Genomic DNA, 24,581 nt, shown 5'->3' with positions numbered 1-24,581 from the left:
ATGATCCCCAAAGACCTGTCCCCTCACCTAGCAATTTCTTGTTCAAAGCACACATCTAGCGAATGTCTTACAACTTATTAAATGGAAAAAAAATTGAGAGTTACTCATATTACTTTCCCAAACCCTCGCATCCTCTGGCATGAGTCATCCATTGGGACCCACCTTTTTTTTTTTTTTTTTTTTTTTAAGATACTTTCCACTACACATAGAAACAGTCCGAAAACAACTCTTCAGTAATACTGCCAGTTAGATCAGGGACAGTGACTCTATTAGATATCATCATTTAAATGCACAAAGATAAAGTTCCTTTGAGTAGCCCACAGAGGCCATTTACTTATTAGAGCAATTAATTTATTGGATTCAGATATTCATTTCACCATTGTTGCCTTTATGGCAAAACATCTTCTCCTGTGTGGCTGTATCTACCATTTAATTCCATTCAACTCATCTCTCCTGAGTGCCTACTGGGAGAAAGTTACTTAAATTTAGTCACACTCCCTCCATGGCCACATCTAGATCTGTCACACCCTCTGTCATCTCCATATGACTCTAATGGTCAGTGGAATCTGCAAAACAGCAGTTTTCATGTTCCTCCAACAGCTTCTAGAATTCTTCCAACTTCTGCAATTATTCTAATACTATGTGGCAATAAATGGAGGAAACTCAGCCCTGTTTGCCAAGATTCAGGAAAAATGCCAGGTAAATCAGAAATGAGTCTGTCCAAAGCTGAGTCCTTAAGCATAGGGATTGGCCACATTGGTGGTAATGGGGTAGATTTATCTTCTATACAAGTCTCTTTAATGTGACTAAACATAATATATGAGATGGTTAAGAAAAAAGGAAATATCATCCATAGCTGCACAAGGAGAAAAGAAGCCAAATTATCCACAGTCTTGTGACCTTGATGGAAAGTCAAGGCCATTGATGACAATCAAGACAAAAATCAAATCACAATTCATAATTGTAAACAGTCCTTTAATACAATGTTAGTGGTTCTTTGATAGAAAGCATCTAGAGACATGCTTTCCTGAAAAATGGATATCAATATATACTTGGGGAAAAATGTAAGACAAGGCATAATCTTAGAAGTGACCTGGATTGAAGTCTTGCCTGAGTCATTACACCTCCAGGGCTTCCACTTCTTTATTTGCAAAGTGAGGGGACTGGAATACATACATGGTGGCTAAGGGCTCTGTAAATTCTGACAGTCTTTAAATTCTGAAAATCTTTAAATTCTAAAAGTAAACTTCCGTAAAATTAAAAAGATTCAAACACACAAAAAAATCTTGCTGCTGCTAAGAGAAATTCCATAGACTTCACTTGTCAATAACAAAATATTCAATGAATAAAGTAAAACCCAAGGGAACATCATCTTTTTGTCCTGTTCACCACGGCAACCTAGTAAACTGGCCCAACTCCATCAATCTGAGGGTCTAAAGATTGGAATAAACAAACACCACATGGTAAAATAGACGCTCAATTACATTAATCAGTGCCAGTTCAAGCTCGCTCCATCATGGCTGTTTGCATCACAGAAAACTCTGCAGTAATTAAAAATAGCTAAAAAAAAACATTGTTCACACTGGTAAATAATGTTATCAGTTGAGTACCTAACAATCCATATCTAATGAGTTTCCTTTTCACAATGGTTTTAGAAGGCCTGATCCCAAACCTTTTTTCTTTTTCTTTTTTAACAAATGAAGAAACAGAGGTTCAGAGAAAGGAAGTGACTCGTCCAAGGTACACTGTTAATTATAGGTAGAGCCAGAACCATGACTCAGTTCTTTATTCCTAGCATGGAAGGCTTCTCATCTCATAAGAGTAGCTTTCATGGTCTCCATAGAGGAGAGCGAGCACAGCCTAATGTTAGATGGATCCACAGAACACAGTGGTTAAACCCCAGGGATGTGCAGATGATGAATCAACAAGGGAAGCCCAGGGAGGGCCTGAATTCCTACTCCACCTCTCAGCCCCTGGATAATGAGGGCATCAGAGGCCAAGGTAGGCTTCCCAATTGCATCAGTGGGGAGACACGGTGGGCACACAAAGAAAGCTATGAAATTAAGTATCCAAGGACATGTTCTGAAACAAAGCCAAGGAAGCTTTTCCACCTTGATCATCACCAACAGTCAACTACCAAGACACTTGAGCAAACTTCTGATTTAAAAAGAAAAAAAAAAACACAATGAGGCAAATATTTGGTGGGTGCCCAGTATGTACAGGCAATGTGTTTAATATTCTCACTTTTACTGTTTTATTTGACCCCCTCCCAAATTTTGTCAGGTTAAGTCTTTTCATTCCTATTTTCCAGATGAGGAAACAGGTAAGGAAAGGTGTCACACAGATGGTAAGTACAGAATGGTACACACAGATGGTAAGTACAGAATCTTGATTCAAACTAAGATCTGCTGATCCAAAGCCACTCACTCCACTATGCTTCTGGAGTCTTTTTCTGGCCTTTGGGCCATCCGGTTGCTTGAGCTGGGCCAAGCCACTAACTTCCCCGCAAAGGGGGACAAACATCTGTCCCATCTTCTGGAACCAGCCTCTAAAAGAGCACACTGGTATTTATCTAGATTCTACCCAGATGCACTGAGTTCATAATTCATTTTATGAGAGAAAAGACACAGGCAATAAACAACTTAGCTTGGAAGTTAAGTTGGCCACACAGTTTTCTCCAGTGAAATAAAATGTTTTCCAGTTAAAAAAAATTACCCCCGGGTCACAACTTCCATAGTCAGATCATGGAAGCCCACTTCAAGCACACAGCATATTATTAACAAATAACCTTCGGAGAAGAGAGATGCTCTCGGCGCCAGTTGGGGAAGAAAGGACTATACTTACACTTATGTCGAGACTGCAAAGGCTAACAGCATCTTCATCTTGGGTGCTCTGTTTCCGTTTTTGCTGCAAAACAAACGAAAAAACAAAGTTCAAAGGTAAGTAGGGGTTATGGCTTTGATTAAGGCAAGAAAAAAAGCAATCAAATAGCACATGCAATCCTTATCATTTCTACCATGTTACCCAAAACCTTTAACCAAGCTATGTAAATGAACACTTCTTTTTTTTTTTTTTTGAGACAGAGTCTCACTCTGTCGCCCAGGCTGGGGTGCAGTGGTGTGATCTTGGCTCACTGCAACCTCTGCCTCCTGGGTTCAAGCGATTCTCCTGCCTCAGCCTCCTGAGTAGCTGGGATTATAGGCACATGCCACCATGCCTAGCTAATTTTTGTATTTTTAATAGAGACAGGGTTTCACCATGTTGGTCAGGCTGGTCTCGAACTCCTGACCTCGTGATCCGCCCTCCTCAGCCTCCCAAAGTGCTGGGATTACAGGCATGAGCCACCGCGCCCAGCCTATAAATGAACACTTCTAAGAAAGCCTAAGAAGTTATGAGAAACTATTAAGCTCTAGGATAATTGGTTTGTGTTACTATTCTTATGCTTGCTGTTACAGTTTGTTTCTCTTTGAGTTTCATTTTTTTCTAAATGTCTCCATATATCAAGGCTTAGAAATTTAGATACAAAGTTCAGATTCTGACTAACTTGGAAGAGGAGATTAGATTGGAAAGAAAATCTAATTCACTTGAAGATATTCCATTTTTAGAGGTGCTTTGTACTTGAGTAATTTAAACTTGCTCTAAACCTTATCCAGCGTCCTAATGTAATCACAGAACCCTAATGTTGGAAAGAAACTTAGACATCTTCTCCAACTTTCCTGCTTTATAGCCATATGATTTTTAAAAAGTTATCACTTGGACTGAAGATAACTGTATTTGAAATAAATTTATAAATTTATGACCAGGGCAGTCTGCCAAGTTAGATGTAAAAAAGTATGTTTTTCTTTTTTGAGACAGGGTCTCCCTCTGTTGCCTAGGCTGGAGTGCAGTGGTGTGAACACAGCTCACTGCAGCCTTGACCTCTTAGGCTCAAGCAATTCTCTTGCCTCAGCCCCCCAAGTAGCTGGGACCACAGGAGCACACCACCACACTAGGCTAATTTTAGTTTTTGTAGAGAGGGGGTCTTGCCATGTTGCCCAGGCTGGCCTCAAACTCCTGGGCTCAAGTGATCCTCCTGCCTTGGCCTCCCAAAATCCTCGGATTACAGGAGTGAACCATTGAGCCTGGCCTTTTTCTTTTCATTAGAAGAAAATAAATGTAATCTATAAGCCACAATAAAGCTCATCAAAGATACATTCACCTCTCTTCTGCACCCCCAGCTCAACCAATCAGTCAAGTGTTTCTTCAGTCCGTAACCTGTGACTTGCTAGGTCTTCTGATGTTACTTAGAAGAAAGCTACCAGAAGACCAGAATCACCAGCATGGGGTTAAAGGAGAGTCTGAAGACATCTGTAGTCTTCAGTCCCAAAAGAAGTCAGCCTCCTCCTCTAGTGGAACCCTGAGCTTGAACAAAGGCAGAGACTGGAAAGCAAACAGAACTACTCTTTTTTATATTACTATAATTGTTCTATTATTTTTTTCACTTCAATTTAACAAAGGTTTGTTGAGCATTTACTATGTGCTGGGCCCTGTGTTCACTCCCAGAAATGCAAAGGTCAGCAATTCTCATGGTTAAGGACCTCACACCCATGTAGGATAGACAGGCCTATTATGATGAACTATAATGCAATAAGAGCCAAACATCCTAGAGAAAGTCACTTTGCTTCTCTGAGGCACCTTTTCTCAACTCTAAGGTGTGAGCAGAGGTGGTGGTGATGGCATTAGCTTCTATTCTCAAAGAAAGAGGAGTAAACATAGTAACGCGTTTTAGAGCTTAGTAGAGTGCCTCGTACACAGTAGGTGCTCAAAACATGGGTTGGAGGGCTCTGGGAGGACCGTGAGGGAGGTCTTCCCAGAGGAGGAGGCATTTGAATAGGCCTAAAAGATGAATAAGAGTTTGTCAGACAAAGATGGGGAAGATATTGGGGCCTCTTTTTGCTAAGCAGCTACCTAGATATTTAAAATCCCAAAGGTCAATATGGTCCTATCCAGAGCAGTGGCGTTCTAAATCTATACATTTTTCCACTGAAACAGTGGTGCAGCGTGCAACAGAATCACCTGAGGAATGATTCAGAGATGCTGATGCCAGGAGCCATCCCCAGGAATGCTTAATCAGCCATTTGGGAGGGTGCCCAGGAATCTGCATTAACAAGCTCACCCAGTGACTTTTAGGAAGTCAAATACTCCACTCAGCGTCCTTGAGAGAAGCCTCGAGAAGATGCTGATCACAACTCCTGGCACAGCTGCCATTTTTGAGGATGCTTCATGTTTGTACAGGGGCCTGATCCTTAATGATTCACCATCCAGGTACAATTAAAAACAGCACTTCAGTGCCAGTGAAACCAATTCACCAGCTTATATTTATATGGTGACTTTTTGAGCCAGATATGGTATGGGATAATTTCCATCCTACAGGTTAATAAACTGAGGTCAGGAGAGAGAAGCAATTTGCTCAAAGTTACATGGTTACAACATAACACTCTGAATCCAGGATTCTAATTCCTAGGGCAAAGCCTTTTACATACACTGTTCAAAGGTTGGTGGCAAATAGGTTACATCTCACTTGCCATCCAGAATGTCTGGTAGTGTCTGCTTGGAGCACTGTATTGAGGACTGCACAGCATAGCAAGCCAGAGAATGCTGTGATCACAATCAGCAACACGTGCTAGGCAATGAATTGGGGCATGGCAGCATAGGCGTCCTGCTGCCTAGAGTAACCCCATGCCCTTCTTGAGTTCTACTTCTCCTGTCTTGGGAAGCTACAGTATTATACCTGAGATCTTGGGAGGTATCAGGAGGAGGTTGAGACTCTGGGATGTTATCTGTAGAGTAGAAATATTGCCTTCCAGGTAAGGGTGTTGTGAGGATCATAGATGTTGGGCGACAAGACCTGGCACATAGTAGGTGCACAGTAAGTGGCAGCTCCTGTTATGAACTGCCCAGACCACAGGCTACACCGATACATGCTGCAACCTGGTATTACCAGATTACTGAGTTTTATGGTGCTACAGTTCCATTCCTTGAGCTCAATGATTTTGTCAACCTGACATGTTGACAGTAGCTTAGATGCACATTGATGCAGGAAAGTGAATAAGAGAAGCTCCTCTCCTCACAGGCATGCAGCTCTCTCCGGACCAATTCAACACACTACCCAGCTTTGGAGCCAAGCCTCATGAGTTCCCCCAACCCAGTTCCTGCCAGATACTGCCACCTGCTCCAAGTGTCAAATCCAGAAGACAAATGGCCTCCAGTGGTCTTTTTAATTCAGCCATAGACAGTCAATCTGGGATAGAATGATCTCCTTAAGGAACCCACATGTTTTATAAAATAAAAACTGCATGAATTATGAAAATGAATTTTCTTTTCAATTTTCTTACATAGGGAGGTGACTGACCACTGCCAGCAACAAAAAAGTAGCCTGAAGTTTAAACTCTGGGCTCAGAACAAAAATTTCACAAACCATCACTTAGTCACTTGTTCATTTGCTCTGTGTTCACTGAGCACTTTTGACATGCAAAACCCCATTCTGGGTCCTTGGATATAGCAGTGAATGAGCCAGGCATGTTCCCTGCCCACTAGTTTGGAGTAAAAATAAAACAAAGTAATTACAGATTGTGATCTCTGTTATGAATGATCCAGATAAGGTGCTAAGACAGAGGCTAGCAGGGCAGACCCATTTTAGAAAGATAATTTTATTTAATTGTTTTCTGGGTTTTGGTTGACCTTTTCATGAAACATAAGCCCATGAAGGCAGGACTTGGTCAGTTATGCTCACAGTCCCAGAGCCTGGGACAATCCCTGGTACACAGCCAGCTTCCCTTAAAATAGCATTTCTGGATTTTGTTGATGCTCTTGGTCCTCCTCCCTTTGCTTGTCCTCTTCACCAATTGCCCAACTCCAGAGGGCCACAGGAAGAGAGAACAGAAAGGACCTGGTGAAGAAGGGCGTACAGATGGAAACACCACATAAAGACATTTCACCTTCTACCCAGGAAGTGGAATTTCTAGAATATTGGGATGTTGACCTCATGCCGGTGATCTACAGAGTAGCTCATGGAAGAAATCACCAGTTGGAAATAAGCCACGGAAACATAAACAAATGAGCATCTCAGAAAGCAGAGAGTGCAACAGGACACAGCACTCACTGAACTTCACTGGAGCTACTAATAATAATAATTCACACTGATAATAATGGAAGCTTTAGCCTATTGAACGCTCACTACATGTCAGGCACACAGCTAAATCCTTATATGCATGATCTCATTTGATCCTCGTAACTACCCCAGGAGGTAGGTGGATAATGGTTATCATCTCCATTCTACAGAGTAGGAGATGAAGGCTCAAAAAGGGGCAGGAATTTGTCCAGGGTTTCATGATTAGCAAGTGGCAGAGCCTGGATTCAAATCTGGGTCTGTCCTACTTCAAACTATGTGCTTCCCCACCATGCTGTCCCATCCCAGAGTCTGGGATGGCACATCAGACCTGCACAGAAGGTCTAGGAAGGTGTTGCGCATGAGGAACATGGCAAGAAAATAACCTTTATTGTACTAGAGAGACTGGTCTTCAAGACCACAGCACACACTGTCTAGATCAAATCAATTTTGTGGTCCTTTCTAGTTTTAAGAGCTATCAGTGTCTACTATCAGGTAGCAGGCATTGGTGGCAAGCACTGGTGGCAAATAGGTTACATCTCACTTGCCATCCAGAATGTCTGGTAGTGTTTGTTTGGAGCACTGTATTGAGAAGGATTGCACAGCATAGCAAGCCAGAGAATGCTGTGATCACAATTAGCAACATGTGCTGGGGAACGAATTGGGGCACAGCCGCAAGGGCGTCCTGCTGCCTAGAATAACTCCATTTCCTTCTTGAGTTCTGCTTCTCCTGCCTTGGGAGGCTACAGTATTATACCTGGGATCTTGGGAAGTATCAGGAGGAGGTTGAGACTCTGGGATGTTATCTGTAGAGTAGAAATAATGCCTTCCAGGTTAGGCTGTTGTGAGGATCATAGATGTTGGGTGACAAGACCTGGCACACAGTAAGTGCACAGTAAGTGGCAGCTCCTGTTATGAATTGCCCACAGGAAATAAAAAATGCCATTTTACTTCCTCTGCATCAAAAACCACTGATCAGTTACCTGGGGGCGTTCCCAGGCAGGAAGGGCACTGTGTGTGAACTGTGCATTTGCACACTTGGTCTGACAGGTTTCCAGCCAATTTGAGGAGCCAAGGACCCACCCTGTTATTCTTGTCAAATTTACTGAAGCAAATGCACAGTCCACTTCCCTTTCAACCATGAAAACAAAGCACCTTGGGTGAGCCCAATAATTGTGCTGTAGTCTCTGCACTCTGATTTCAGCACATAACTTTAACCCCTCAGTGCCCTGTGCTGAGCAGTAGGTCAGTGAATAATTTCTAAATGGGTGACTAAAAGAAAGAACGAATAAAGGAGGCCAGTGTTTTTGAGGTGACACCTTTTCCTTTCATTAACCACCTGGTGGCAATAGGGCAGCCAAAATTAAATCAAAAACCTCAAAAGTGAAGGTCATTGAAGGCTTAAATTCTTCAACCTCAAATCTCCTTGGAGAAAAAACCTGCCCATTCAAGCTAAGATTCTTGTTTTTCAAATAAGAGCTTTTTTTTTTTTTTTCTTACCAGCGGGGGCATTTATTTTCCTTAAAATGCAAAGACATGTTAAAAGAAATTACAGTTCTTTAGACATTGGTCCAAGTGGGACATTGGCCATTTCCACTCCTATGAAAAGGAATGTCAGATCTGTTCAAGGGTGAGGCACATCCCTGTCCAACAAATCTATCTATGTACTGCCCTGGGCGACAGTCTGGGGACTCAGTCTCTGTGCTTTAAGAGCAAGTAATCGAAGACTGATAATACCTCAGATGGAAAGGAAACATCCAGCTGAACCAAACCCTAAATGAACTTAATGGGCACCTGACCCCTTTGTCTCAATGCCACATGCCTATATGGGGGCGGGGAGAAAGGCAGTTACAGAGGAGAATTTGTGGACACAATAGACCTGCGTGTAGTCTCTAAGTCCTTAGCCCTGCAGGTTATGTATTTGCTATAGACCACTTTCTAGAAGTGCTCAAGTGCTGAAAAAACCCTACCATGCTTCTTAAAAAAGCGACCAGGGGGCCAGGCATGGTGGCTCACGCCTGTAATTCCAGCACATTGGGAGGCCGAGGCAGGTGAATCACCTGCGGTCAGGAGTTCCAGACCAGCCTGGCCAATATGGTGAAACCCCATCTCTACTAAAAATATAACAATTAGCCGGGTATGGTTGCATGCGCCTGTAATCTCAGCTACTTGGGAGGCTGAGGCAGGAGAATCGCTTGAACCTGGGAGGCGGAGGTTGTGGCGAGCCGAGATCGCACCATTGCACTCCAGCCTGGGCAATAAGAACGAAACTCCATCTCAAAAAAAACAAAAACAAAAACAAAAAACAAAAATGACCAAGGGGTCCCTTTGCTAATTTGCAATAGAGCAAAATCCTGTGCATATTCCAATGTGAGGTCTCATGGAGATATGGGTATTCCTGGAAGGATCAAGTAAACACTGCCAGAGACTCTTTACTGCCTCTGTTTGAGAGATCCTACTAGCTTGACCTTCACCTGAACCTTTCGACCCACTTTCACAAACATTATTGTTTCCAGGACACTCTGTGGCTATCTCTTTTTAGGGTTGGCTACCTTCTGATACCACAAGGCAGACATCTGAATCTCATGGGTAAATAACTCATGAACAAACTGCCTTTTTGGTTGTCCTGGGGAAGATTCTCTGTGAAAAGCACTGATTCTATCCTCATCCGACAACAGATTTTCAGAAGAGCTGGCCGTGGTCCAAGCCTGAATAGCGTGTCCTTACCTGGCTTAACTTCCATCCTCTCCAGACCTCCTTTGAGGTTTTGAGAAAATCACCAGGTGCCTTCCAATACAAAAGTGGAGGGAAACAGACGCTGGAATTGGGCACCTACTATGAGCCGAGGACTATGCTCTCAGTTTAATGGATTGTGCCATTTAAGCTTCTCCTCAGCCCAGTTTAAGTAAGCCTTGTGGTATTCATTTTAACAGAGAGGAACGCTGAAGCTCAGGAAGGCTTTAGTAACTTGCTCAAGGTCACAAAGTGAGTGAGTGCTGGAGAGAGGATTTTCTGGAGGCCACCCTGACTGCCAAACCACTGACCTCTCTGCATATGATGCTATTTCTCTTTGTACATTGTTTAAAAACAATCTGCGTTTCCTTTAAATTAATACATACAAATAACGTAAAATACATTTAAATATTTGTTTCATGGCTGGGCGCAGTGGCTCATGCCTGTAATCCCAGCACTTTGGGAGGCCGAGGTGGGTGGATCACCTGAGGTCAGGAGTTTGAGACCAGCCTGGCCAACATGGTGAAACCTCATCTCTACTAAAAATACAAAAATTAGCTGAGCATGGTGGCGTGCGCCTGTAATCCCAGCTATCCAGAAGGCTGAGGCAGGAGAATCGCTGGAACCCAGGAGGCAGAGGCTGCAGTGAGCCAAGATCGCACCACTGCACTCCAGCCTGGGTGACAGAGCAAGACTCCTCAATAAATAAATAAATACATAAATAATTGTTTAAAATCATATGTGTTTTAAAATATAAAAAGACCCACAAGGCATTTACCTACATACCTCAAAGAAACTAAGAGCATAAATGAGACAGTTCAAAATGCAGCTCCACCTTTGCTACTTGGTGTGATCTTGGGCAAATTACTTCTCTATTCCTTCATTCACTCAACAAATATTTACTGAGCATTAACTATGTGCCAGGCAGGTTCTAGGTGTATGGGATACGTCAGTGTCTATAAAGCAGTTCTATAAGCTTTGGTTTTCTCCATCATGGGGTTATTTCAAGTATTAAAAGAAATAAAATATTTCAAACAGAGCCAGACATATGGCAAGAGATTTGAAAAATGTAATTATTATTGCTACTGCGGTTATTACCGTAATTACTATTACTACTGCTGTCACTGCTGGCATAATTATTTTGTTGTTATTTGATGTTGAGAGTCAGGCAGGGAGGGTATTAGAGATGGCAGGATCCTGCAGAATGATGGGCAGGAGACCTGGTATGCTGCCTGATTCTCTCCAACTACCCAGGTCCCAGAGGACTATCCACAAACACTCTCAGGATACCTTCAGTCACATTTGCACTGTGTCGTTCCCACTTCTTTCACAGAGACAAGGGCTACTGCAAGCCTGACTTAATTTTAAATGGCCAAGATTGAATTGACTAGTGTCAGAACAACCCTGTTATTTAATCACTGGGCTTTTCTATTTAATAACCAGGTGACCAGAGCAGCAAAAACGTACTGATTGAGAGAGTGCAGCTCCTGACTTGGCAGCAAATAGTCCCTGATTAGTCATTTGTAATTATTAAATTCAAACCAGATCTCGAACCTTTTTGATTTATCTCTTTGCTGGCAAACAGCTTTGGTGGTTTCAGAGGCTTTGATGCCTTGCCTTTCATCTGCTCTTTCTTTGGGGAAAGATTAGCAAAAGGATTTTGTGTTCTTGTACTTGCCCTTAGCTGGAACTTGACTCGCTAAATTCACGTTTTAGCAGGGAGAGGATCCACATTTTGTTTTTCTCCAGTCTGAAGCTCCAGAAGTGAATGAGAGAATTGAGAGAAGGAGCACCAACTCCATTTTTAAAAAGTAAAAAAAAAAAAATAGAGATGAGATCTCCCTATGTTTTGCAGGCTGGTCTCAAACTTCTGAGCTCAAGCAATCCTCTCCCCTCCACCTCCCAAAGCACTGGGATTACAGGTGTGAGCCACTGTGCCTGGCCCCTACTCCATTTTTAGTACACTGCTTTTTTTTTTTTTTTCTTTTCCTTATTTTAAAAACATCCTCCTTTTTCTAGCATCCAGGAACCCCAGTCCTTTCTTCTAGGCTCTCTTCAATGTGCTCACAGGGTGGAGAAATGGGAAATCATGATGTTTTCAGAGCTACGGGGAACTAAATTCTAACAAATATGCAATTATGTGCTCAGATACCACTAACCATAGGTTGAAGATGTTAGGTAGACTCTAAAGTCAGTGTTTGTGAGTTTACATCTTAGTTAAGCCATTTATTTGTTGCGGAACCTTAAGCGCATCATTTTACTTCTCTGCACCTTAGTTTCCTCACCTATAAAATGGGGATACGAATAGTACCTCCCTCCTAAGGTTGCTGTGAAAGTTAAATAGATCAATGTGAGTAAAGAGCTTAGCACAATGCGTGGCCCTCAGCAACTACTCAAATATTAACTGTTAATGGTAACAGTAGCAACAGCAGCAGTAACAGCAAGTAAGTACAGGCACTGGGGGGAAAATCATGGGGAAAATACTTAAAATGTCTAAAAGTCTACTCATTAATTTGATGTTGGCAAACTAGGAAAAGCCCCTATTATGATCTTAGCCATGGAACACCTGGCCCTTAACTTGTTTGGAGGTACAGATGAGACAGTCTTAGCCAAGGAAAGATCCTCTTCTCCCGCGGGAGGGAAGACATGTCCAACCAAACAAGTGGGAGGAGGGAGGAGACCTAGCCAGCCTGACAGTGCCACCACTAACCCTGATGGCTCACAAGCAGCAGGATTCACTCTGTCATTCAACAAACATTTACAAACTGCTTTTCCCTCCAAAACACTCAAGGCCAGGGGAGCAGGAGAAAAGACATAAAACTCATCCATCCAGGACAGAGGGCTGCCAAATATATTTTCCAGAAAAATTGTCCCAGAAAAAAAAATACAGGCATCGATCTAAGGTGAGAGAAGGAGTCCATATTCACAAGGATTTTCAACAGTGGATGTGACACAAAGCACAAAATTGCATTAACCAGAGCACTTTTACTAGGCCTTCTAAATTACTGTAATTATTATTTTCTACTGGTTCTCAGGTACACCGAATTGGATTCACTGCAATCCTTGGTTCATAATATGCTATGGTGCTTCCTTGGCCCACCTTTATATGTTTATTCACTTATTTTTTAAACACTATAACAAAATCCTACTTATTAAAATTCTTCACTGATGGAATGATTTGAAGCCATTATCAACAAAAAATATTATCTATATATATGCAGTTTAGGGAGTGTCCAAATCATTGTTTAATTTCTAGAAAATTACTCTATGTAAATAATCAGCTTAGATTGTCCAACTGCATAATTCAAATTCAAAGTGCTCATCATCCACAACAATACTGGGAACCTGAATTTACAAAGAGAGTTGTCAGTTTTTCGCTCACTTGGCTTGTGTTCCCGCTTTCTCCTACCTAGAATTGCTCCTAGTTCTGGTAATGTCTTAACAGCCACAACACCCCATGAGTTCATGAGCAGTTCCCCAAATGCCAACGGGCAGGCCTTTAACCCTAGGGAGAGCAGGGTGCAAAGCTCCCTTTCAATCATTGGTGTCTAGAACATCTACTCCTTGGGGCAATTTGCCGCACAAAGCAGAGACGAAAAATGGTAGAGAAATGGGCTGCTCTTGTCAAGCTATCCTCTAAAGGACATTCCTTTAAGTAAACAAAAGGTTCCCTTGTACAACCATTTGGTGTTGTCTACCATATAAGAACTCACAACTTCAGCTGCCAAAATTCCATTTCTTTATTGTATATTCTGGCTGCTTAAGGTAGTCCCTTCCCTTTGCTGGGATTTTTTATTTTATTTTATATTTTTAGAGATAAGGTCTCACTCTGCCACCCAGGCTGAAGTGCAATGACATGATCACAGCTCACTGCAGCCTCGAACTCCTGAGCTCAAGGGATCCTCCCACCTTAGCCTCCCAAGTAGCTAGGATTACAGACATGTGCCACTATGTCCAGCTAATTATTTTACTGTTTTGTAGAGATGGGATCTGTTTTTGTTGCCTAGGATAGTCTTGAACTCCTGGGCTCAAGTGATCCTCCTGCCTTGGCCTGCCCAAGTGCTGGGATTACAGGCATGAGCCACCATGCCCAGCCCCTTTGCTGGGATTTATAACAACTGTCTATTAAGAATCCACTGCCAGCAGGGCACAGTGGCTCATGCCTGTAATCTCAGCACTTTGGGAGTCTGAGACGGGCGGATCACCTGAGGTCAGGAGTTCAAGACCAGCCTGGCCAACATGGTGAAACCTCGTCTCTACTAAAAATACAAAAATTAGCCAGGCATGGTGGCGTGCCCCTGTAGTCCCAGCTACTCTGGAGGCTGAGGCAGGAGACTCACTTGAGCCTGGGAGGCAGGGGTTGCAGTGAGCTGAGATCGCACCACTGCACTCCAGCCTGGGTGACAGAGCAAGAGCAAGACTCTGTCTCAAAAAAAAAAAAAAAAAAATCCACTGCCTTGCTGGGTGCTTTACATGTATTATAACCAATCCTTACAGCTGTAAAAGAAGTTATTACATATAAGGAAACTGAGACTTAAAGAGTTTAAATGACTTGACTAAGTCTGCTCTAGGAGTATCAGAACCGATCACTCGTGTAGCAGATACAGCCAGCTGACAACCCCTGGGCAATCACTATTTCCCCGCACACTGTGTGGAAAGCACACAAATCAGCTTTCCACAGGCCAGAAATGCCGGAGAATTAATGCCACTGGGATCAGCTTTCAATCTGTGAGGGACTGGGGCTGGCAGATAAATAATCCAGCTTCTGACAGTTTGGTGGGACAACTCTGAGGTATGAGCTCAGTCTTGTACATTGGAATCACCTGGGTCCACTCAACTGTGTTCTTCCTGAGAACAGACACTGCATCTCTTTTGTTAACCAATGTATCTACAGCATTTGCACAGTGTCTGACACATGGTAGATGCTTAATAAAATATTGTTGAATGAATGAAACTAAATAGTGAAATTAATTTATCTGAGTATCCTACTGTTCCTGTGTTTCTACTGTCAAAATTCAGAAATATTGTGGGCCCCAGAATAAAAAATGATATTTTATATACAGTATTTCTTGGCATTTTAGTTCTCCTGAAAAGAAAGTTTAGGCCAGGTGTTGTGGCTCAAGCCTGTAATCTCAGCACTTTGGGAGGCCAAGCAGGGAGGGCTGCTTGAACCCAGGAGTTTGAGACCAGCCTAAAGAGATAGGCAAGATCCTATCTCTTTCTCTTTTTTTTAATTATAAAAAATTTAAAAAAAAATAAATTCTATGGATTTGCTATTTTATGGGCAAATGGGTTCATTTGTTCACACATAGCAGTACTTGAACATTCTCTGTGTGCTGGGTTAGGCCTTAGAAACGTCCAGGAAAGTTCTAAAAAAGAATTCCATTCTTGGTAAAACACTGATTTCCTGGGAAATGGATTAAATGCTGGATAAACATGCTTTGATTCTGCAAAAGCCAGGTCTCCATTTCAGACCTCAGGATGAAAGTGATTGGGATGAACTTTGAAGCAAATACTCCGGATTAGAAAATTTAGCCCAAAGTACTTTCCCCCATCCCTGCAGCCCATTTGTGGCTCACCACAACTTTTGCTTTTTACTCAGAACTTGACAGAACATGACAGTGTCACTAAAGAAGGCGTGCCCTGAATACCTGCATATCCCTGGTGTTTAGGGGCCCTCTACCTCCCTCCCTCCCTCCCTGTAATTTGGGGTTGTGGTGAACCCCTCCTCCACTTTCAAAGACAGCTGCAGGAAGAAAATGTCCCTCTAATCGCAGCTGACTTCTTTCCAGGCGCTGCATCAGAAATAGGAACTGGCTTTCACGTTATTGTTCTGACAGATTCTCTACGGACTATCGCCAAGAGCATTATTCCCGAGTTAGTCATGACTACTCTGAAAGACTGGTGGCCTCCCCTGGGCTGAATGAGCTCTAGCTGGGCAGAGAGAGGGGCCTTTGTCATAGAAATGGTCCATGGCTGCTCCCGAGGCTCCAGTTGCCTCCAATGCGGACATACAGAAAGAGGCTGTGTTGGCATATTCAGGTCCATTGTTCTTTTTTTTTTTTGAGATGGAGTCTTGTTCTGTTGCCCAGGTTGGAGTGCAGTGGCGCTATCTTGGCTCACTGCAAGCTCCGCCTCCTGGGTTCATGTCATTCTCCTGGCTCAGCCTCCCGAGCAGGTGGGACTACAGGAGCCCGCCATCACGCCCGGCTAATTTTTTGTATTTTTAGTAGAGATGGGGTTTCACTGTGTTACCCAGGATGGTCTCGATCTCCTGACCTTGTGATCTGCCCGCCTCGGCCTCCCAAAGTGCTGGGATTACAGGCATGAGCCACCGCGCCCGGCCATTCAGGTCCATTGTTCTGAGGGAAAGAGTATTCATTATTACGCAGTTACTTTCCTTACAGTTGTTTCTTTCCTACTGAGAGACAGGGGCATCTTTAAGGATAAACACCCAGCCTCTTGGGAGAGTTTCCAGTTTTGTTTGGAAGAGAGCTATTTTTGATTAAATAATTCTGAAATTATCTTCTTGGGCCTCAGGAATTGTGCCTCAGCATGAGGGCCTGCAGGCACAGGGGGCTGGCAGATCCTGCAGAGCTGGCAGCAGCACGAATGGCCTGATGCCCCCTGGAGTTGTGTGGTGAGAGGATATTAGATTCCCTGAAGAGGAACAAAGGAACACAGGCCTTCTTCTTGGGGAGGGCAGAGTGTGCAGTTTATTTGAGAATGTATTTTATTTTTGGCAAGTTTATTTTAATATAGTTTCAAACTTATAGAAAGGTTTGCAAGTCCAGAATAAGATACTCCTGAAAATCCTTTACTCAGTGTCATGGCCACCTACAGCTGACCTCATTTGCTCCCTCTCTCTCTCTTCCTATATGTATGAATATAAAATATTTTTCTTCCTAATTATTTGAGAATGAGTTGCAGACATTATGTCCCTTTAGACCCTCAATACTTCAGTGTATATGTCCTAAGAACAAGGGCATCCTCTTACACAGGATAATTATTATCAAAAGCAGGAAACTTAACATTGACAAAATATATCAACTCATTCACCACCTTTTTTTAAAAGGTGCCAACTATCCCAATAAAATATTTCATAGCTATTGGTTTTCCTGCTCCAGAATCCAACTGAAGGCCCTGCATTGACTGCATTTACTGTCACGTGTTCTTGAGTCTCCTTGAATCTGGAACAGTTCCCCAGGCTTTCTTTGTGTTTCTTGATTTTAATGATTTTGAAGAGGACAGGCCAGTTATGTTGTATAATTTCCCTACCTGAGGGTTTACTGGATGTTTTTTCATGATTAGATTCAGGTTGCACATTCTAAAAATGTCTAGAGTAATAAGAGGATATTTTTTTCATGTGGTGTATTTTTCACAGGAATATGTCAGAAGTGACAATGTAGAGTCTTTCTCAGCACATCACCTCAGAAGACACGTGGCACTAGTTTGACCCAACATTGGTGACATTGGCTTAGACTATTTAGTGAGGTGGCATCTTCTAAATTTCTCTACTGGAAAATTACTATTTTTCTGTTTTTAAGTAACCAGCAAATTGAAAATATGGAAGTGTCTTCTTCCTCATGAAATGTTAACACACTAGTTTTAGTGTCCACTGACGATTTTTCAACTCTATCATCCCTTCAATGTTTATAAGTGATTCTTCTACTGGAGGGAAGAGCTTTCCATTCTCCACCATTTATTCATTATTTACATCCATGTCGGCTGATAGATTCCAATTTTATTTAGTGGGTTATGATCCGTTACTATCATTTTTCATTTTGATGCTCAGATTGTCCCAGACTTGTCTAGGGAGAGCCCTACAACCTGGTGCCTGTGTCCAGCTTGTTCACATGCCCATCATTCTTAGGGCACTTCATTACTTTTTGATACAAACAGATGTTCCAAGATCTTCCTATATTCTCCCTGCCCCAGTCCTGGAATCAGCCTTTTCTCCAAGGAACTCTGGTTCCCTTTAGTGGAGGAGTATTTAGAAGCCAAGATCTGGGCACTAGTTATGTTTTTGCTACGGGGGGGCCACTGCTTCTAGGCCCTCTCAGTAGATACAGAGAAAAAACATGCATGTATATATGTATAACCATGAACTCATTCTGATGCTTTCATTTCCAATCTATCTATATGTATCTTTTTTTTTTTTTTTTTTGAGATGGAGTCTCGCTCTGTCACCAGGCTGGAGTGCAGTGGTGCGATCTCGGCTCACTGCAAACTTCACCTCCTGGGTTCAAGCCATTCTCCTGCCTCAGCCTCCCAAGTAGCTGGGACTACAGGCATGCACCACCATGCCCAGCTAATTTTGGTATTTTTAGTAGAGATGGGTTTTCACCGTGTTAGCCAGGATGGTCTCGATCTCTTGACCTTGTGATCTGCCCACCTCAACCTCCCAAAGTGCTGGGATTACAGGTGTGAGCCACTGCACCTGGCCCTATTTTTATTTATTTATGTATTTTTTATTTTTGAGACAGGGTCTCAGTTCTGTTGCTCATGCTGGAGTGCAGTGGTGGCATCATAGCTCACTGAAGCCTTGACCTCTGGGTCCAACTGATTCTCCCACCTTCGCCTCCCAAGTAGCTGGGACTACAGGTGCACACCACCACGCCCTGCTAATTTTTGTATTTTTGGTAGAGACGGGGTCTCATTTTGTTGCCCAGGCTCGTCTTGAACTCCTGGGCTCAAGCAATCCTCCTGCCTCAGCCTCAAAGTGTTGGGATTATAGGCATGAGCCACCGCACCTGGCCTGTATCTATTTTAAAAAACATTTTTAGGTATGTCTTATTTATTTATTTATGAGATGGAGTCCCGCTCTGTTGCCCAGGCTGGAGTGCAGCGGCATAATCTCAGCTCACTGAAACCTCCACCGCCCAGGTTCAAGCAATTAGTCTGCCTCAGCCTCCTGAGTAGCTGGGATTACAGGCATGTGCCACCACACTGGCTGATTTTTATATTTTTAGTGGAGGGGGGGTTTCACCATGTTGGCCAGGCTGGTCTTGAACTCCTGACCTCAGGTGATCCACTTGCCTCGGCCTCCTAAAGTGCTGAGATTACAGGCATGAGCCACAGCGCCTGGCCAGTCTTCTTTCTTTAATAAGTCTTCTTTCTTTTATGTTTATCTGCTGTTAGTTTGGAGTTCCCCTAAAGCAGATCCTGGGGCAAAGATGTAAGTATCAGCTGTTTTCCTATGGGGTGATCCCTGGAAGAACTGGTGGGGAGTGGGAAAATGAGACAGGGAAAAGGAGGGAAGCCAATAAAGAGTATGGAGCCATCAGGTTACAGCCGTGGCAGCCGGCATTCAACTCATTGGGGACCCCCAGAGAGAGCATATAAAACACACTTCATGGCCAGGTGCGGTGGCTCATGCCTGCAATCCCAGCACTTTGGGGCGCCGAGGCGGGCAGATCACGAGGTCAAGAGATCAAGACCATCCTGGCTAACATGATGAAACCCCGTCTCTACTAAAAATACAAAAATTAGCTGGGTGTGGTGGCGCACGCCTGTAGTCCCAGCTATTCGGGAGGCTGAGGCAGGAGAATGGCATGAACCCAGGAGGCGGAGGTTGCAGTAATCCGAGATTGCACCACTGTACTCCAGCCTGGCGACAGAACGAGACTCCGTCTCAAAAACAAAAAATAACAACAAAAAAACACACTGCATAATTCTCCACTGAGGGGTGAGGATGCGGGAGTTTCAATCCACCAACTCCTCCCCTCATTGGTGGAGAGGGGCTCCTCAGGATGTTAGCTTCCCTGGCTAGAAACCCTGCCAGGTAGAAGGACATAGAAAGTCAAAGGTGTGGACAGGAGGCCCTGCAGATGGCATCTGAAGTGGCCTCGGCCATATGGGTGGGGCACTGGGAGACTCAGCTTATGTTCTTTACCCAGCATCAGATCACATAACAAGAAAGTTATTACTTTGTCAATTCATTGTCCATCCTAAATCCCTCAAAGAGAAATGCTCAAATTGAGGATACTTCACCTTGAATACTCCCCCAACGTTTACCATGCCCAATCTTTCTCTTCTACGTACAAAGAGGCTCAGACAATAGCACCTAGCTAGAATTTATTTACATTAGTTTGTGCATATTTTATTTTGATACTTATCTATTTATGGCAAGCATACTGGTTTTCTGTTTACCATAGTAACATAAACTTTCCATTAAATGTAAATATGAAAGAAAAAATACATTGTTTTACAGAAAATTATGAAGCCTTTTTCAGTGTTAAGGGATATGGTCAAAGGTGATTCACAAATGAGTGGGACTTAGGAAACACTTTGTGGAAGCTCCCTCTCTTAATTGTCACACAAACTAACTGTCCCATGCATTTTGCTGGGACAAGTACAGAAAAAGCAACTCTCTGTTCCCCTGTGCCCTGAGATGACTGAAAAGGGACGCCTCCTTTTTCCCATCCTTTTTGGAGAAGATGTGAACCACTCCTGGCACTGTAACCCTCTGTCTGCCCAGTCATGGATTAAAAATGAAATTCATATCTAATAGGTCTAACTTTAGCCACAGGAAATGGGAGTGCTTGGGCGACCCAAAAGGGTTCGCCATCCTTTGTTTGAGGATGGGTACGTTATCTTTACCTAACCTTCTTCCTTCCCCTTTTTGGGAGGGGAGAGAGTGGAGGCTAGGTTTGGGGAGTGAACGGGAAGTGAAGGCTGATGGATCTGTTTCCTGGCTGGCTTTGTGGCAGAGGCCCCACCTCCCAACTCCCTTTGTTGTCACAGTCCTGGCTTGCAAATGTATGTTACATATTGTTAAGACCAAGTGATGCCCACTTTTGGATGTGTTATAACAACAGGTATTTGGATCATGAAAATCACCCAAGTGAGAAATCTAAATACCCTCTATACTGGAAACATCTAGATACCTTGATTGCAGATAAGAAATATTTTTGTAAAAACAGAACAAAACAAAAAAATACGGTTGGCTGGGTGTGGTGGCTCACACCCATAATCCCAGCACTTTGGGAGGCCAAGGCGGGAGGATTCCTTGAAACCAGCCAGAGTTTAAGATCAGCCTGGGCAACATGGCAGAACCCAATCTCTATATATAAATTAGCCAGGCATGGTGGTGCGCACTGTAGTCCCAGCTACTCTGCAGGCTGAGGCAGGAGGATCGACTGAGCCAAGGAAGTCAAGGCTGCAGTGAGCCACGATCACACCACTGCACTCCAGCCTGGGTGACAGAGCAAGATCCTGTCTCAAAACAACAACAATGGTTAAACCTAGATATTTTTCTACTTCCATTTATACATTTTCTCCAGCTTTATTACAATGTAGACAATTTACAGAAATCTGTTTTATGCTTTTAATTGGAAGTTACCAGATCACAATTGATGTTATCTTTTTCTTACCTGATACATAAGTAATAAAATAGAGCAACTGGGAACTATTATTACCTGGGTTGTCACCTGCTTTTTTAAGGCCTTTGAACTAGCTTTGTGACTCCAGGCATTTCACTTTCCCACTTTGGATCTCAGTTTCATTATCTGTAAACTGAGGGAATTGGCCCATGTGACCTCTAAAGTTTCCTTCTAACATTTTATGCATTTATGACATTATGTGGCCAAAGAGGTTTTTGGGTGGGGGAGGAAAGTGGGTAATGAGAATGGCAGAGATTGGGAAACACTTTCCAGAAATAAGTATGAGACTCTCAATTTGTCTCAAAATCACCAATTATAATATCCCTATGCATAAGCAATGTTTTTGAAACATAAGGTCTGTGTTCAGGTTCCAGCATAGACCAGTGCACGGCAAAAGAAGGTGATCCACAAATGTGTATTAAATACATGGATAAATGAATAAAGGCCCTTTCATTGGTGCCCTTAAGGGTCCAAGGCTAATGTCAGAAGGACCACTGACAAATGAGTGTGAACCAAAAATGCAAGAGATTAGAAGAAAGGGCAAAATGGAGAGTAAACAAGAGAGTGGCAAAGACATACATACATACTGTATATATATATATAGTTGACTCTCATTATTCATAGTAGTACGTTCTATTAAGTCATTGTGAACACTGAGTTAATGAATACTAAACCATTGCTCCAAGGGGGAATATAGGGCTAAGTTTCTGTGAGCCTCTAGTTGTAATTTTTTTTTTTTTTTTTGAGACAGGGTCTCACTCTGTTGTCCAGGCTGGAGTGCAGTGGCACAGTCACTGCTCACTGTAGCCTCAGTCTCCTGGGCTCAAGCGATCCTTCCTCCTCAGCCTCCTGAGTAGCTGGGACTATAGGTACACACCACCATACCCCACTAATTTTTTTATTTTTATTTCTAGTAGAGATGAGGTCTGGCTATGTTGCCTAGGCATGGCTGCAATATTTTTGTCAATACATAACCCTGTTTTATGTGTATTTCTGCTTAATGACATCTTATTTAATACATATTGTTGATTCATTAGCATTGAACTCATGGCCAATGACACCAGAACTCAAGCCTGAAAGAAGCTTATCTAACGTGTATTTTCTCCAAAAGGCACATCATAGCCCTCTTGTGCTTAGAAATACTAGACAGCATTTCAGCATTATACTTGAGAACCTTCTTACACACTGAAATCACCAACAAAAAATACAATGTGAACAACATGGCACTAAACAGACCAGAAAGAGGATACTTGTTTACAGTATGGGAGCTAGAACAAGAAGGCAGTGTATCACCTTGTTCATCTTCTGCTGGCAACGTGCTAAGGGGACTCAAATATTTTGCTGCTCTGCATGAGTCTGTGAATGACTGCACAAGTGCCACGAGTATTAATTCTGGCGTTAGAAATAGATTTTAGAGAGTAAGCAAACTTACAAATATGAAATCATGAGTAATGAGGATCTCGTGTGTGTGCGCGCCTGTGTGGATAGATGGATGGAGATAGATAGGTTTTTAAAAAAGAAAAGAAATGCATGAAATGAGAAAATGAGTGTTTCATTCCAAAGAGCTTTGCAGCTCACAGGGGGAGGCAGGCCCTGCACAGAGCAGAGAGAACAGGGCCACCCACAGAACTGTACCCCTCTCCCTACATCCTTTTTAGTCTGAGAGACACAAAGATATTTCAGGCAGGACTAGCTATATAATTTGCAGGACCTGACACAAAATAAAAATGTGGGGCCCTTTGTCCAAAAAGTACTGAGTTTTCAGGTGACTATAGTAGAGCACTGAACTGGGCACATGGCCCTTCTGAATGAAGACCCTGTGTGCCTGCCCAGGTTGCAGGCCGGTAAACCTGGCCCTGGTTTCAGGCCTGCAAGAAGGCCTGACCCAGGTGAGGACATGTGAGCAGATCAGAGAAGGAGACTTATACTTTCACACTACACTTGTGTGCCCAAAGCCTTAGGTCTCAGCTTAATGCCTCAGACTGGGCCTTACCCCAAACACCAACCCAAGTCAGGCAGCAGAGAGAGGCCTGATTTCTCCTCCTTCACTGAGGACCCAAATAGCCCCAAATGACAGCAAACGCCACAAGCAAAGTAACAGTTGACTGGGCAATTTCTGTCTAAAGTAAAGAACAGTGTCCCAGTTTTTTCCTCCTTCCTCACCCAGGGAAGCAGAATACAGAATGTGCTTCTGTATGTCCCCTCTCTAAACATACACACACACACACACACACACACACACACACACACACACACACACACAGAGAGAGAGAGAGAGAGAGAACCCCAAGTTTCCTGGTGACAAAGACTTCTGCTGAATTGCCTACAATTCAGAGTTATGCTCCAAGATACAGAATGGAGGTAGGGGTCAGGGTGGGAGAGGGATTAAAGCAAGATGCCATTTCACGCTCTGGGATTGGCAAAATTGAAAAGTCTGATAATATGAAGGTTTGGAGACATCAGGGCTCTCATACAAGGCTGGAGGGAGAGTCACAGATTGGATAGCAACTTGACAGCTTCCAGGCATGCTGAAAATGTGAATGTCTTACTGCTCAGTGTTCCACTTTAAGGGAGATACTCTAGAGTATGTCTTGCCCAAGGGCACTTGCAGACATGTCCAGGATGTTTATAACAGCAAAGGACTGGAAATAACAGAAGCATCCACTAGTGGGAAAATGAAATATAGGACATGCACCAACATTCTCATCAGTCAAAACCAATCCATCAACTAAGCTCCTTCTTTAACAGACACCACCCATACCCTACTATGCACTTGGATATGTAAAGTGTACATCAGCTGCAGCCCTGCTAGCTCACCTCCTGCCTGACCCTTGTTTGGATAGCTCCATTTGTTTCCCGGTAGTTTATTTCAATCCAACCAGAATTAAAAACACACAGGGCCTGCCTGCTTCTAGGCCAGTGGTACCTGATTTTTTTTTTAATCTCAAGATGCTTTTATACTTTCAAAAATTAGTGAGGGTCCCAATGAGCTTTTGTTTATGTTGGTTGTACCTATCAATATACACAGTATTAGAAAATAAAACTGAGAATTTTTTTGAGACAAGGTCTCACTCACCCAGGCTAGAGTGCAGAGGCATGATCACGGCTCACTGCAGCCTCAACCTCCTTGGCTCAGGCAATCCTCCTGCCTCAGCCTCCCAAGTAGCTGGAAGCAGGTACATGCTACCATGCCTATATATACGTATGTATGTATGTACGTATTTTTTGAGACAGGGTCTAGCTCTGTTACCCAGGCCTGGGTGCAGTGTTGCAATCTCAGCTCACTGCAACCTCTGCTTCTCCAGCTTAAGCTATCC

At 43.1% G+C, this 24,581-nt stretch overlaps 1 protein-coding gene across 10 annotated transcripts in view; it reads right to left on the bottom strand.

Annotated features, from left to right (window-relative positions):
* The window catches only part of ARHGEF3 (Rho guanine nucleotide exchange factor 3), a 349,785-nt gene that overhangs the window by 153,086 nt on the left and 172,118 nt on the right, over positions 1 to 24,581 (bottom strand). For all 10 annotated transcript variants that reach the window (XM_002813615.6, XM_063722058.1, XM_063722061.1 and 7 more), the window contains one exon: positions 2,845 to 2,907. In XM_002813615.6, coding sequence (XP_002813661.1) covers positions 2,845 to 2,907 — 63 coding nt within the window. The remainder of the gene's footprint in view (positions 1 to 2,844; positions 2,908 to 24,581) is intronic.

This window comes from Pongo abelii, chromosome 2, assembly GCF_028885655.2.
Source record: "Pongo abelii isolate AG06213 chromosome 2, NHGRI_mPonAbe1-v2.0_pri, whole genome shotgun sequence".
Taxonomy (NCBI): domain Eukaryota; kingdom Metazoa; phylum Chordata; class Mammalia; order Primates; family Hominidae; genus Pongo; species Pongo abelii.
This window is presented reverse-complemented; position numbering and strand designations above follow the sequence as displayed.